Source organism: Mizuhopecten yessoensis, unplaced genomic scaffold (assembly GCF_002113885.1).
Source record: "Mizuhopecten yessoensis strain PY_sf001 unplaced genomic scaffold, ASM211388v2 scaffold10131, whole genome shotgun sequence".
NCBI classification, from domain to species: domain Eukaryota; kingdom Metazoa; phylum Mollusca; class Bivalvia; order Pectinida; family Pectinidae; genus Mizuhopecten; species Mizuhopecten yessoensis.
In genome coordinates, this window is record NW_018408394.1 from 357,890 (window position 1) to 373,282 (window position 15,393).

The 15,393-nt window shown below is 36.1% G+C and overlaps 2 protein-coding genes across 4 annotated transcripts in view; one reads left to right on the forward strand and one right to left on the reverse strand.

Moving 5' to 3' along the window:
- Positions 1-4,997: 4,997 nt before the first annotated feature.
- On the reverse strand, positions 4,998-11,287 carry LOC110459593 (39S ribosomal protein L14, mitochondrial-like). 3 transcript variants are annotated; one of them, XM_021511925.1, is made up of 3 exons: positions 11,197-11,287; positions 7,013-7,154; positions 4,998-5,404 (listed from the first exon to the last, which is right to left on the reverse strand). In XM_021511925.1, exons 2-3 carry the CDS (start codon positions 7,099-7,101, stop codon positions 5,032-5,034), a joined length of 462 nt encoding a protein of 153 aa, XP_021367600.1. In that variant the 5' UTR covers positions 7,102-7,154; positions 11,197-11,287; the 3' UTR covers positions 4,998-5,031. The 3 variants fall into 3 exon arrangements, with proteins under 3 accessions (XP_021367600.1, XP_021367598.1, XP_021367599.1); XM_021511923.1 differs by lacking the exon at positions 11,197-11,287 and adding an exon at positions 10,479-10,558; XM_021511924.1 differs by lacking the exon at positions 11,197-11,287 and adding an exon at positions 10,104-10,150.
- An 82-nt stretch (positions 11,288-11,369) lies between these two features.
- The window catches only part of LOC110459587, a 7,257-nt gene continuing 3,233 nt past the window's right edge, over positions 11,370-15,393 (forward strand). Inside the window, exons 1-3 of the mRNA XM_021511916.1 lie at positions 11,370-11,469; positions 12,950-13,551; positions 14,469-14,812. Coding sequence (XP_021367591.1) covers positions 13,274-13,551; positions 14,469-14,812 — 622 coding nt within the window. The 5' untranslated portion in view covers positions 11,370-11,469; positions 12,950-13,273. The remainder of the gene's footprint in view (positions 11,470-12,949; positions 13,552-14,468; positions 14,813-15,393) is intronic.

Sequence of the window (15,393 nt, forward strand, 5' to 3'; positions counted from 1 at the left end):
GATCACGCACACAAGTTTTATCTGTCCTTTTAATTCACTATGTGTATTTATATACTAATGTGACTGTAAGACTTCACTAGTCGAGATGTCCTGATATAGTTTAATGTCATATGCCATTCTTTGCGCACTCCACCATCAATCAATTAACGAAATGCAGATAAAAAAACATCACTACAAGAGGCCCAAGGGCCTTAGCGGTCACCTGAGTTATATCATGGGGACTGGTAGCTTTATTTTATTGTTTAGATGTGATGTGGAAATCAGCATGTAAACTAAGTGAAATACAATACTTGTCATGTCATCAAAGGATAAAAATTTGAAAATATTGGTAAATGTTCCCTTTGGGGCCCTGCCCTAGCCCCTGGGGATGGGGCAGGAATCCCAATTTTACAAAGTAATACTCTCATTCACCAAAGATGATTCTGACTAAGTTTGAGTAATTTTCTGCTGAAAATGGATAAAATATATACCCAAAAGTGTTATTTCCCTATATAAACTATAGTAAACTTTACCCCCTCCCCAAGGGAGAACGGATAGCTCGGGGGTCCTGAAATTTACAATTTAAGTAAAGCCCCTGATGATCTTTCTTTCCACGTAGAGAAAATCACTGTAGTACCTCTGAGTCTGGAGAAGAAGATTTTTGAAATATTGATTAATTTTCCCTTTGGGGCCCCGCCCTGGCCCCAGGGGTCGGGGTAGGAATCTCAATTTTACAATTTGAAACCATCTACCTCCAAGGATAATTCTCACCAAGTAAAAATAATTTCCTACAGAAAGTTGTCAAAATATACCCAAAAGTGTTATTTCCCTATATAAACTATAGTAAACTTTACCCCCTCCCCAAGGGAGAACGGATAGCTCGGGGGTCCTGAAATTTACAATTTAAGTAAAGCCCCTGATGATCTTTCTTTCCACGTAGAGAAAATCACTGTAGTACCTCTGAGTCTGGAGAAGAAGATTTTTGAAATATTGATTAATTTTCCCTTTGGGGCCCCGCCCTGGCCCCAGGGGTCGGGGTAGGAATCTCAATTTTACAATTTGAAACCATCTACCTCCAAGGATAATTCTCACCAAGTAAAAATAATTTCCTACAGAAAGTTGTCAAAATATACCCAAAAGTGTTATTTCCCTATATAAACTATAGTAAACTTTACCCCCTCCCCAAGGGAGAACGGATAGCTCGGGGGTCCTGAAATTTACAATTTAAGTAAAGCCCCTGATGATCTTTCTTTCCACGTAGAGAAAATCACTGTAGTACCTCTGAGTCTGGAGAAGAAGATTTTTGAAATATTGATTAATTTTCCCTTTGGGGCCCCGCCCTGGCCCCAGGGGTCGGGGTAGGAATCTCAATTTTACAATTTGAAACCATCTACCTCCAAGGATAATTCTCACCAAGTAAAAATAATTTCCTACAGAAAGTTGTCAAAATATACCCAAAAGTGTTATTTCCCTATATAAACTATAGTAAACTTTACCCCCTCCCCAAGGGAGAACAAATAGCTTGGGGGTCCTGAAATTTATAATTTAAGTAAAGCCCCTGATGATCTTTCTTTCCATATAAAGAAAATGACAGTAGTACCTCTCAGCCTGGGGAAGAAGATTTTTGAAATATTGGTTAATTTTCCCTTTGGGGCCCCACCCTGGCCCCAGGGGTTGGGGTAGGAATCTCAATTTTACAATTTGAAACCATCTTCCTCCAAGAATAATTCTCACCATGTAAAAATAATTTCCTACATAAAGTTGTCAAAATATACACAAAAGTGTTATTTCCCTATATAAACTATAGTAAAATTTACCCCCTCCCCAAGGGAGAACAGATAGCTCGGGGGTCCTAAAATTTACAATTTGAGTAAAGCCCCTGATGATATTTCTTTCCATGTAGAGAAAATGAATACAGTACCTCTAAATCTGGAGAAGAAGATTTTTGAAATATTGGTTAATTTTCCCTTTGGGGCCTGGCCCTGGCCCTGGCCCCAGGGGTTGGGGTAGGAATCCCAATTTTACAATTTTGTAGCCTCATCTACCAAGGATGATTCTGACCAAGTTTGAAAAAAATCCATCCACTGGTTCTTGAGAGAGGGTTGAAAATGTATAAAGTTTACGCACGACGAACCACGATGGACGGACCTCTGATAGACAACACCCACAATCTATAGGACTGTTTGCATCCTCTGAGGCAACTCACACATCAAGTTTGAACATTTCTATGATCAATCATTCTCAAGTTTCAAGATTTTAATTTAAACGACTTCTTAATAACCAAACGTCCTAGGGTGAAAATATTTTACCAGTAGCATACCGGGATGAAAGGCTACCAAGTCTGTTCAAATGAATGACGTTTGCCCATATTCAAGGTCACAGATTCAAAGATGTATAAAAATTTGAAACAATTTCTTCTGAATAGCCTAAATGCCTAGGGTGAAAATATTTGGCCAGAAGCATGCTGGGATGAAGTGCTACCAAATTTATTTATGTGAATTATCTTCCCTCATATTCAAGCCTTGATAAGTAGACAGGTAGCACAGATAGAGAAGTAAATAGATAGGTAGCACAGATAGTGAAGTAAATAGACAGGAAGCAAAGATAGTGAAGTAAATAGACAGGTAGGACAGACAGTGAAGTACATAGCCAGATAGCACAGATATTGAAGTAAATAGACAGGTAGCACAGACAGAGAAGTAAATAGACAGGTAGCACAGATAGTGAAGTAAATAGACAAGTAGCACAGATAGTGAAGTAAATAGACAGGTAGGACAGACAGTGAAGTAAATGGACAGGTAGCACAGACATTGAAGTAAATAGACAGGTAGCACAGATATTGAGGTATAGACAGGTAGGGCAGACAGTGAAGTAAATAGACAAGTAGCACAGCTAGTGAAGTAAATAGACAGTGAAGTAAATAGACAAGTAGCACAGATAGTGAAGTTAATAGACAGGAAGCAAAGACAGTGAAGTAAAAAGACAGGTAACACAGACAGTGAAGTAAATGGACAGGAAGCACAGACATTGAAGTAAATAGACAGGTAGGACAGACAGGGAAGAACATAGACAGATAGCACAGATATTGAAGTAAATAGACATGTGGCACAGATATAGAAGTAAATAGACAGGTGGCGCAGATATTGAGGTATAGACAGGTAGGGCAGACAGTGAAGTAAATAGACAAGGAGCACAGATAGTGAAGTAAATAGAAAGGTAGCACAGATATTGAAGTAAATAGACAGGAGGCACAGATATTGAGGTATAGACAGGTAGGGCAGACAGTGAAGTAAATAGCCAGGTAGCACAGATAGTGAAGTAAATGGACATGTAGCACAGATAGTGAAGTTAATAGACAGGAAGCAAAGACAGTGAAGTAAAAAGACAGGAAGCAAAGATAGTGAAGTAAATAGATAGGTAGCCCAGATAGTGAAGTAAATAGAAAAGTAGCACAGATAGTGAAGTTAATAGACAGGTAGCACAGATATTGAGGTATAGACAGGTAGGACAGACCGTGAAGTAAATAGAAAGGTAGCACAGATATTGAAATAAATAGGTGAAGTAACTAGACAGGTAGCACAGATAGTGAAGTAAATAGACAGGTAGCACAGTCAGAGAAGAAAATAGACAGGTAGCACAGACAGCGAAGTAAATGGACATGTAGCACAGATAGTGAAGTAAATAGACAGGTAGCACAGATAGTGAAGTAAATAGACAGGTAACACAGACAGTGAAGTAAATAGACAGGTAGCACAGATAGTGAAGTACATAGACAGATAGCACAGATATTGAAGTAAATAGACAGGTAGCACAGATATTGAAGTAAATAGACATGTGGCACAGATATTGAAGTAAATAGACAGGTGGCACAGATCTTGAAGTATATAGACAGGAAGGACAGTCAGTGAAGTAAATAGACAGATGGCACAGGCAGAGAAGTAAAAAGACAGGTAGCACAGATAGTGAAGTAAATGGACAGGTGGCACAGACAGTGAAGTAAAAAGACAGGTAACACAGACTGTGAAGTAAATAGACAGGTAGCACAGATAGTGTAGTAGATGGACAGGTGGCACAGACAGTGAAGTAAAAAGACAGGTAACACAGACAGTGAAGTAAATAGACAGGTAAAACAGATAGTGAAGTTAATAGACAGGTAGCACAGATAGTGAAGTAAATGGACAAGTAGCACAGACAGAGAAGTAAATAGACTTGTAGCACAGATATTGAAATAAATAGAAAGGTAGCACAGATATTGAAGTAAATAGACATGTGGCACAGATATTGAAGTAAATAGACAGGGAGCACAGATAGTGAAGTTAATAGACAGGTAGCCCAGATAGTGAAGTAAATAGACAGGTAGGACAGACAGTGAAGTAAAAAGACAGGTAACACAGACTGTGAAGTAAATAGACAGGTAGCACAGACAGAGAAGTAAATAGACAGGTAGCACAGATATTGAAGCAAATAGACAGGTAGCACAGACAGTGAAGTAAATGGACAGGTAGCACAGATATTGAAGTAAAAAGGCAGGTAGCACAGATAGTGAAGTAAATAGACAAGTAGCACAGACAGAGAAGTAAATAGACAGGTAGCACAGACAGAGAAGTAAATAGACAGGTAGCACAGATATTGAAATAAATAGAAAGGTAGCACAGATATTGAAGTAAATAGACATGTAGCACAGACAGCGAAGTAAATGGACAGGTAGCACAGATAGTGAAGTTAATAGACAGGAAGCAAAGACAGTGAAGTAAAAAGACAGGAAGCGAAGATAGTGAAGTAAATAGACAGTGAAGTAAATAGACAAGTAGCACAGATAGTGAAGTAAATGGACAGGTAGGACAGATAGTGAAGTAAATAGACAGGAAGCGAAGATAGTGAAGTAAATAGACAGTGAAGTAAATAGACAGGTAGCACAGACAGAGAAGTAAATAGACAGGAAGCAAAAATAGTGAACTTACAAAAGGCAGTAAATCAAAGATAGTAAAGAATTGAATTCACAACAAAGAGCAATTTTATCAATTATTTTTATTGTAAAACTTTCATTAGGTATCAAACAAATTTTGTGGCTATTGATAAAATCTTGGTGAAGTCCCCACTGACACCCCTCAGATGTGAGGGTAAGGGGACACGGATCCTGGTCCCTATTGGTGCACCTGTTTCATCAATTAACACTGCATTGTTACTGTCAAACCTTGGCTGCATTGCCTTAGGTTTCTGAACACATCCAACGATGTATGCCTTTTTCCTTTCTTTTTGGATTGACAACAACACTTTGTCTCCAACACGTGCTACCTGATTCCTGGTGTAAACCTGAAGAATTTTCACCTTTTTGCCGCTCTCTGATGCCTTTTTTCCTATCAAGCTGTTATCGACTATTTTCACAGTGGACAATTTCCGCAGCTCACTCAAGGTTTTTGTGGTACTGCATATAAAGAAAACACTTATTAGTGGTTGAAATAAATCTTGCAATCTTAATTAAGAAAATTCAACATAAACATTTTCATACTTGGGCAAGTTCACCATTAGCTTTGACACCTAATCTTGCAAATTTTACATAGAGAGTTTGCAAAGCATTTAATTCATTAGTAACATAAGTTATATGCAAGTAGCATGGGTTTATATTACCTGTGAGGATTTGTATATTCACTGTACAGATTTGTATATTATCTGTGAGGATTTGTATATTATCTGTGAGAATTTGTATATTACCTGTACAGATTTGTATATAACATGTGAGGATTTGTATATTATCTGAGAAGATATGTATATTACCTGTACAGATTTGTATATTATCTGTGAGGATTTGTATAGTACCTGTGTAGATTTGTATAGTACCTGTGTAATAGTACCTGTGTAGATTTGTATATATACCTGTGTAGATTTCTACGTTACCTGTAAGGATTTGTATATTACCTGTAAGGGTTTTGTATATTACCTGTACAGATTTGTACAGTATATGACATGTGAGGATTTGTATGTTACCTGTATGTAAGAATTTGTATATTACATCTGAGGATTTGTATATTACCTGTGAGACTTTGTAATTTACTTGCAATTTAATGGGTGAAAGGCAAATCTGTCTGTTGTTGCCAGTCAACACTTGTGTAGTCAATGGGAATTAAAATCCTTAAAGCAAGTGTGTTACTGTTTATATCTATATACTGGAATTGCAATGTAGAAAATCATAGCAGTGATTAACCAATGAAATACATTTTCTTTTGCAGTATGATAATATAAACACAAAATTATCATAAAGTCCAATATTTGTGACCTTATAACTCGGGCAACTGTGATTATACTATACTTATTGTAACACAGGCAGCTGTGATTACACTAGACTTATTGTAACACAGACAGCTGTCAGATTATATATACTAGACCTATTGTAACACAGGCAGCTGTCAGATTATACTAGACTTATTGTAACACAGGCAGCTGTGATTATTCTAGACTTTTTGTAACACAGGCAGCTGTCAGATTATACAAGACTTATTGTAACACAGACAGCTGTCAGATTATACTAGACTTATTGTACCACAGGCAGCTGTGATTATACTAGACTTATTGTAACACAGGCAGCTATGATTATTCTAGACTTTTTGTAACACAGGCAGCTGTCAGATTATACAAGACTTATTGTAACACAGGCAGCTGTCAAGATTATACTAGACTTATTGTAACACAGGCAGCTGTCAGATTATACAAGACTTATTGTAACACAGGCAGCTGTCAAGATTATACTAGACTTATTGTAACACAGGCAGCTGTCAGATTATACTAGACTTATTGTAACACAGGCAGCTGTGATTATACTAGACTTATTGTAACACAGGCAGCTGTCAGATTATACTAGACTTATTGTAGCACAGGCAGCTGTGATTATACTAGAATTAATCTACACACAAGGGATCAGAGATCAGAATTTATTTAAAAAATTAAAACTATCAAACTTGACTGATTGACGAGTAGCTTTCTACCTGTGGAAGGGTACCTTATCCTTAGCTACCCAATTACAATCACAAACACATACCTAAAGTTACGATGAATGGTACACTGGATACACCTGGCTGTGTTTGGGTGTACAAGCTCTCCAACCAGTCTTGAACTGATGATATGCATTCTGTTCAATCCAATGGATATGTTGTTTACTGTCTATCTGACAGATTCACCTTCTGAAATGAAGTAACAGTTTAAAATAGACAGCAGGGATAGTATTTATCAGTATTCTTATAAAAGAAATACTTTTTCTAGCAGAAAAAAAATTGTGCCATTTACTAACAAGAATGATCATGGTCCGAGCACAGTACCTGTATATTCCTAGTGAACCAGTTGGAATATGTTATAAAACTCTATCTATTTATAACATTCTAGATGTTGATGTTCCATCTTATATTATTTTTTTGTATGTATAGATATTTATGTGATAATACATAGGAACCAGAATGACTTTAACCCTGTGTCTACTGTCAAGTGCAAATACTGCATGAGGTAAAATTCGGCTTGGTGTTGTCCATTTCTAATGTCTGTTTCTAATTATACTAAGTCATATTTCCTCTAACAGCACCCCATCCTTTTTTTTCTGTCCTTTACGTATTACTGTGTTTGCAATAAGGACTGTCTATGCTGAATATCATTATCAGGTATTGGACCACTGTGACATGACATGTTCGTATCAAAGTAGATATGACTTGTTGCTTACATTCACCCTATATTTGATATATTCTCATATTAGAATATATAGCCAAATTGACCCGATTCGTCATAAAATTTTCCTGCGCTCCAGTACCTGTGTACTGAGGCAAGGACATGTTTCAGTTTGAACTACTCCAACATTGTTAGAGGTTTACCACACTGGTGCTCAGGTTCTAAAATATATGTGATATATTCAGGTATTGCAAATCACTTTATGATAATAAATAATTGGGTTCTAGAATGTATCATCTGTGTAAGTATCTCATCCCACTAGATGTTCCAACCCACTATACTAACAAATAGATAATGTTATACATATTCTAGAACCTAATTATTTATTATTATCACAGGGATGTCACAGTGTGATACCCGAAAATATCATTCCAGAACCCGAGCACCTGTGGTTTAACAGTGTAGAAAATGCCACCCCCAAATATAACTGCGACAAATTATCAGGTCCTTGTGATGTAGCTGTAAAGACTTATCTGAAAGTGAAAAAAATGTTTAATAGTTTTAATATGTTTATCAGCAAACATGTAGGAAAAGACAAAGTTGAAAAATGAACCAAAGTGTCGATTACGTATAAAATACAGAAACAACTCATTAAAAGTGGATTCTCTCCTCTTACTGTATTCTCTGTCTTAAACTGTCGTACATGTGTGTCAACTGTTTGTGTCTCATTTTTTGCCTTAGATGTCTCGATTTGACCTCTTTCGGTACCCCTAACACTTTGCTGTTATGTCTTTACAGCTATAGCTGATCAATCGGCAGTGTACAAGATCTGACAATGTTGTACATGTTGTAGAAGGTTAGCTGCGAAAACGTAGCTTTCCGACGACCAGAGAATTTTTTATATATAGCGTCGGGGCAGAGCACAGGGGCTAGCAACGACTTATATGGGATAAGAATAAAAATAGCGAGAAAGAATACGTTACTTTAGTTATATATTTTTTTTAACTATTTTTATTCTTATCGCATATAAATCGTTGCTAGCCGCTGTGGGTACTCCTATAACATAAGAGGCAGCTGGTCGGCCTTTTTTTCTATCGGATATGATTTTGCCAACTGCAACTACCTGTCAAAAGTTTCTCCTCTGTGGGCAGAATAGGGCGGGTATTAATATATCAGTATCCTCGGGCTACCAGTTTCCGTGCACTTAAGAAGCAACTGCGATTTCGTACTCATATCAGCAGAAAACTGTTGAAATTACGGATGATTGTCATAAACATGTATACAATCTACTAATGGAAACAAAAATATAGCAACATAAAACTGTATTTAAAAAAAATCAGAACAAACAATTTTAACAAATTTCTCCCGTCTGAAGTAGCCGTCATATGTTTCCGTTTGTCTATTTTGATTTAGTGTTCAAAGAAAGATAACTCGAATACACTATAAAGAAATTCTCTACGGTGACCTGCAAGAACAAAAGCTTCGTTTGGAATAACAAAAATATCTTTGATCGTCAAATCAATTATCAAAACAATTTATTTTAACTATATAACTCTCACATTTTTAATTGATTTTTCAAGATGTCAAATTGAACAAATTCATGTAATTTTATAAATTTATTTATTATATTTATTAAGTTATAATGTACAATCTGTTATTATTGTTTTTCTGCAGTCTTATATATCGATTTTTGTTGATGGTAAGTTATTTCTCATTTTTTTCTGTTTAAAATTGGTGAAAATTGGATGTTCATTACATTACAAGGTTTACGCTTCATTAAAAAACACTGTTTATCGATATAAGAATGTCTGCTTGGCTCTTCGGGAGTGGACAAAAATTGGCGAGATGTGGCCTCATTTGCATATGACATTTTCGTACGTTTGTCAGACTACTAAAAAGACCGGTTCATGAATGAAATAGTTCACTGTTTCTTCAGGTATGGGTTCATTTTGAGCAAGATAAAAGGTGCATTATGCAAAACTGCATATTTAACATGTTTTTTAATCAGTGATTAATTCTTATGTTTTCCGGACGAACTTCCAGTAATTCTTGTGTCAGTTTACAGACAATGGCCAAACATCTAAAATATCCTGGTGTTGTGTCCAACAGGTCACGTAGTTACGAGATATAGCTTGATAAAATGGCTGCGCAGAAATACATAACTTACCACTTTTAATGAGTACAGGTCTAGAGATCCAGGCTGTATTACAAACATGATGAAATCATTAGATTGGGAATCTTTATCACAAAGAAGGGCAAAAGCTAGATTGTCAATGCTATACAAGATCTCTCATATCGTTAAAATTAACCCATCATCAAACTGGACATCAGGTGACAGACGAACAAGGGGAGGGGGGGCACATAAAATAAACACAATATCTACCGCAAAAGACGCCTACAAATTCTCTTTTTCACCCCAAGAACTGTTATAACCTTGAACTCATTACCAACATCATTGGCCCTTAGTGAGGAATTACCTTCTTTCAAATCCTCACTTGAAGGTTACCACCAGTTAATATAATACCTGAAATTACAAAAAAATAAAATCTTTGAAATGCCACCTCCTAGGGTCAATTGCACTCCAACCTTGGAGTTTAGATCCTTGTAATGGAAGAAGATAACGCGCGGAAACTGGTGACTAGACGATACTAGGAGAAGGTCTGAAACATGTCCTTGCTTCAATGACAGACAAGTGTCACGGGCCGATATAGACAAACACAAAAAAATATCCCACAAATGAGCTTAAAATTTGGGGGAAAATTAAACGGGTTATTGATATTATACTAAATACAAACAAACGTGCATGCTTAATTTCACTAAACTAACTATGCCCTATGCCATGTTGTACTTGCCTTTCGCAAAGCAACCGGAAACTGGGAACAGCTATCTAATGTCCGTGTCGAAGTGCGGGGATAGAACGTCCGGAATAAGGTGCCTCGTTTTATGTTATATGGCGCATATATATATCATAAACCGAGTCAAATCTCGTAATCGACTCTGCCGAAAAACAGTTTGAGTAAATCAGGAGTTTATTGATATTTTCTCGAGATTTCGTCTCCTAAAGGTCGTAATGGTTCATTTTCCCGGTAGTGCTAGCCTAATGTCGTCTGAAAATCAAAATGTTGATTTCACCAGAGACGTATATAACACGTTTATACGTCTCTGATTTCACCAACAGTCAGAATTTCATGTGAAATATGTCGTTTATATCTGAAAATAACACGTCAATTTTCCCTTAATTTCTAGTTTTATGTGAAAAACCGTGATTTTGACGATTGACTGCGGCCAGGGACAGTATATAAATATGCAATCATTAGCAGGTGACAGTGAATATTGTCAACCCGAGAAAAACATTGTCACCCGAGGCGAAGTCGAGGGTGACAATGGGTTTTTGAGGGTTAACAATATTCACTGTAACAACGACATGTAATTGTCACATTTAGAAAGTAATGTTTGAAATTATTCTATATTAAAAAAATATATAAACGATCGCGTTAATGAGATATTAAAATATCTTTATATTCCTGGTACGGGGTTTCAGTCCGGGAACCGGGAACAAGATTTACCTACCACCGTCAAGGCTCGCCTTCATCAGCTTACTAGGTCCAACCTTATTTAATAAACGAACAACTGTAGTTCGACCGGTTTTTAACCGTTTAAACGAAAACGACCGAGCGCTCGTTGAAATATTCTTTTTCGACGTTCATATCCTCTCCTGTGATATTAGCGAGTTATGGTGACTTAATGGTTTCCGGCACAAAAGAGTTCCATAATTATTCCAAAAGAGAACGCAGGTCGCTGTGAATAATATTTGGTTTTACCGAGTACTAATGAAGAGGAAAAGTAAGTTGCGCTGTTTAAAGTTTCGTTTTTCAGGACCAGATGCTATTTCTTATTTAATATCTATATTAAATATCTATTGGTCTTACAATTGGCCATTGTAAGACCAAAACTCGAATACTGCTCTTCAGTTTGGGACCCACATTATACAAATAACATAAATCAATTAGAAAAAGTACAACGAAGAGCAGCACGATATGTCCTAAACAAATACCATAACACAAGCTCAGTTACAGACATGATACATAACTTACAATGGCCAACACTACACACACGCAGAACAAGAACACGCATTATACTTCTCTACAAAATAATAAACCAACAAGTAGCAATACCCACTAACAATCTCATCCCGGCAGACACCAGAACACGTCAAAGACACGACCGTAGTTACAGACATATCTTCACATCCAAAGACACATACAGACACTCATTCTTTCCATACACCATAATACAATGGAGCCTCCTTCCCACAACAATAATTCAATCAAATACTCTAGCAGAATTCAGGACATGCACCACATACAACATAATCGAACATATACAAAAACTACAACATAACTAACACTCACTCACTGCTTTTAACCTGTTTTTATTCTATAGCAAATAAAAAAATAATCACTGTACATACTTAACGCACAACAGCACAATGACCCTACTACCGTAATCGTTGGTATCGACGGAGGAAGTCTAACAGATGAAGAAGATATACTTTCTAGTATAGCCCATTGACAGGTCTGTAACTAATTTACCACAATGTGTGTATACATATATACCAAACAGTAAAACAACTCTCTATTCTTTCTTTTTTTGAGACTTGTGATCTCTACAGGCCTGTCAGTCCTTTTTTACAACTGAATACCCTATTTTATATAAATCAAGATGCAACTTTTGTTACCACCCACTGCACATGTACATAATTTTCACAAATTTTTGAGAAATAAAGTCCTCTTCAAATGCCTCCAAACGCAACCGGAAGTGAAGTGGATAATATAAAGAAGCGAATAGACGCTAACAACGGTGTCACCTGCAATGAACCAATGAACCAATAAAAATATTTGACGTAGGAATATTGTATGCGATATCGTGATCATGAAATATTGTATGACTGGTGCTGCTGCAGTTTTACAAGGCTGGTTAATTACATAACTGGACCGCAGAGCAAATCTTTCCACCAATACTCAAAGGATAACGATAAATCAAACACAGCACGATACAATGTAGAGATGTTGGTTTAAAAAGGGTCGATCATTATACGCATGAATTGACATTACAAAACACTAAGACCAATGTATCAAACAGTTAACTGAAACTTTTTTTACAAGGATAAGAACTGTGATAATTTTACTGTTTTGAAAGTACAGTGCTGGACCAAAATGGAAATTTATTTTTTAAAGTCTTTCCGGTAATGTACTTTACATATGCCATTGTTAAAAATTCTTAGTTACCTAGTATACTAATAATCCATTTTTTTTATATCTAGGTAGGATGGTCATTGTGGCTGTGATACATATTTGGACCACAGAATGGACAGGAAGACGGCATATATAAGATAGATGATATGTTTTCTTTTTCAATGGATCTTGACTGTCTTCCTTCCCTACCTGTATTTAAACATATAACAGAATCTTATCAAAATCTACCTATTTTTTAGCTAAGCATAACATGTTTCATTTATTTATGAACGTTTGTTTATGGTAGTTTTTCCAAATATCATCAAGTTGAGGAAAAACAACATAACAATCAAGACATTTTTTTAGTTTAAAACCATTCATTAAATAAAAAAAGAAAGAAATAGAATATCGAAATGAAGAAAAAGAAGACTGTCATTTATGCAATATTTATTGCCATTGGTGTATATTTGTTTGTGCAAATTAGTTACTTTAATGAGGCATATAGCCCTCTCCAAGTTTTGTCTGATGCTCGGAGTGAAGCAAAGCGTCTTCTTCGGTTTATTACCCTACAACATTTCCAATGTAACTCCACCATACAAATCTCAAATAATACCTACTGGCCCATCTGCACAGAGAAGGATGGAGGAGTCAACATTGACACCAGGGGCAGGAAACTAGCATATTCTATAGGGCAAGTATATTCTATTAATACATGCTTGTTATTGAAATTATACATATTGCTTTTATTGTGAAAAAACAAGAATTCTAGAAATATAGTTTATTGTTTTATATCAGGATCCTATGACTAGGATCTAGCACACATATCAAGTATTTTAAAAGAATTTAGCTCACCTGGTACAAAGCAGTACCATGGTGAACTTTTGTGAGCTTCGTCCATCTGTTGTCTGTCGTCTCATTCATCAATACCTCCTCCAAAACTACGGAGCAGAATTCAACTAAATTGCGGCTGAAGACCCCTTTGCCCATGAAGATTTTTATACTTAAATAAAGGGGCTGACTTTTCTGGGATTGAGGAATGGAGTCAAGACAGATCAATTACCTGATCTAGCATTATTTTCAATCAAACTACAAGAAAGTTTTCAACCAAAACATGACAGTAGCAACTTTAGCCCATGGGATAAAATGTAAAGGGGTCAAATTTGCAGATTTGATTAATATCTCTTTTCATAATAAAGACAAGGTTTCTATTCAATTGTTGTGTTAATTAGCATTACAAGCCTTTGAGGATAGAAAGTTATACAAATAAAGTGGCCAATATTTCTGGGATCTGTCCTACCAAACTACTGGGCACATTTCAGCCTTACTTCCAAAATAGCTAGGTGGGTGCAGTGATGCAAGGAACTGGGGGCCTCTTAATTTGTCATCCTTTACTTTTAAAAGAAAATATATTAACCAAAAATTTCTTCTGATGATGATTTAAGAGTGAATATTGCTGTTCTATATATACTGAAATTAAGTATGAATACATTTATATGCGGTGACGTTTATTAAGATTTAGAACCCATGTCTTTTACTATTAGATTCAACTTTGTTAATATGGAATAAGTGATTTGTTCATATGTTTATCTTTTCTTTTCTTTTTTTCAGACCTAAAGGGGATTTAGAATTTGAAAGGATTGTTGCAAAAAATTTGTCTTTTAATCTGTACATGTTCGATACAGACCTGACAACAGTAGACTTTTCTCTGCGCTCTAACAACACACGGTCCATGCACATATCTGTTGTACCGAATGATCCTGCTGACTTTGTACGCAACTCTTATGATACACAGACAATAAATAATATAATGTTGAGCCTTGGCCATACCTATATAGACATCCTAAAGATGGACCACTTTGTAGACAGCAGTCAGTCACATGATGTCCTGTACTTCATGATCAAAGATGACCTTCTGTCGCGAGTCGGACAACTCCACATCGCCCTCCATATTGGTATGTAACAGACCAGCTGCTGCTAGCATATATTATATAGTGCACACAACAGCAGACTAGCATGTTACTGGATATAAAGTATAAAATGTAGCAGTCTCATTTGGTTATAATTTACAAACATGATACTGCTGAAGCCTCACATACTCTTTTTCATACATGGATTTTACTTTTACAACTGCTAGTCTTATGAATGTTTTGGGTATGTTTTGCTACTAGACTCATCCAATATCGTAAACACCTTGCTAAAATAATAATCTAACTGGTATGTTATATATATTAGTACCTCAAGACATTGAAATCTAATTGGAATTCAGGCTTTACCTATAAGTTTTGTTTGTTGTTGAATTCTGTCTTACCTACAAGTTTTGTTTTTTGTTGAGTTCCGTCTTTACCTACAAGTTTTGTTTTTGTTGTATTCTGCCTTTCCTACGAGTTTCGTTTGTTGTTGAATTCTGTCTTACCTACAAGTTTTGTTTGTTGTTGAATTCTGTCTTACCTACAAGTTTTGTTTGTTGTTGAATTCTGCCTTACCTACAAGTTTTGTTTGTTGTTGAATTCTGCCTTACCTACAAGTTTTGTTT

What these genes read in the sequence shown, in the direction of transcription:
- LOC110459593 (XM_021511925.1), bottom strand. Translation starts at nt 7,101, where the DNA reads ATGCATATCATCAGTTCAAGACTGGTTGGAGAGCTTGTACACCCAAAC. An exon ending in ACCATTCATCGTAACTTTAG is followed by an intron (nt 5,405 to 7,012) that starts GTATGTGTTTGT and finishes CTTTATATGCAG; the next exon opens with TACCACAAAAACCTTGAGTG.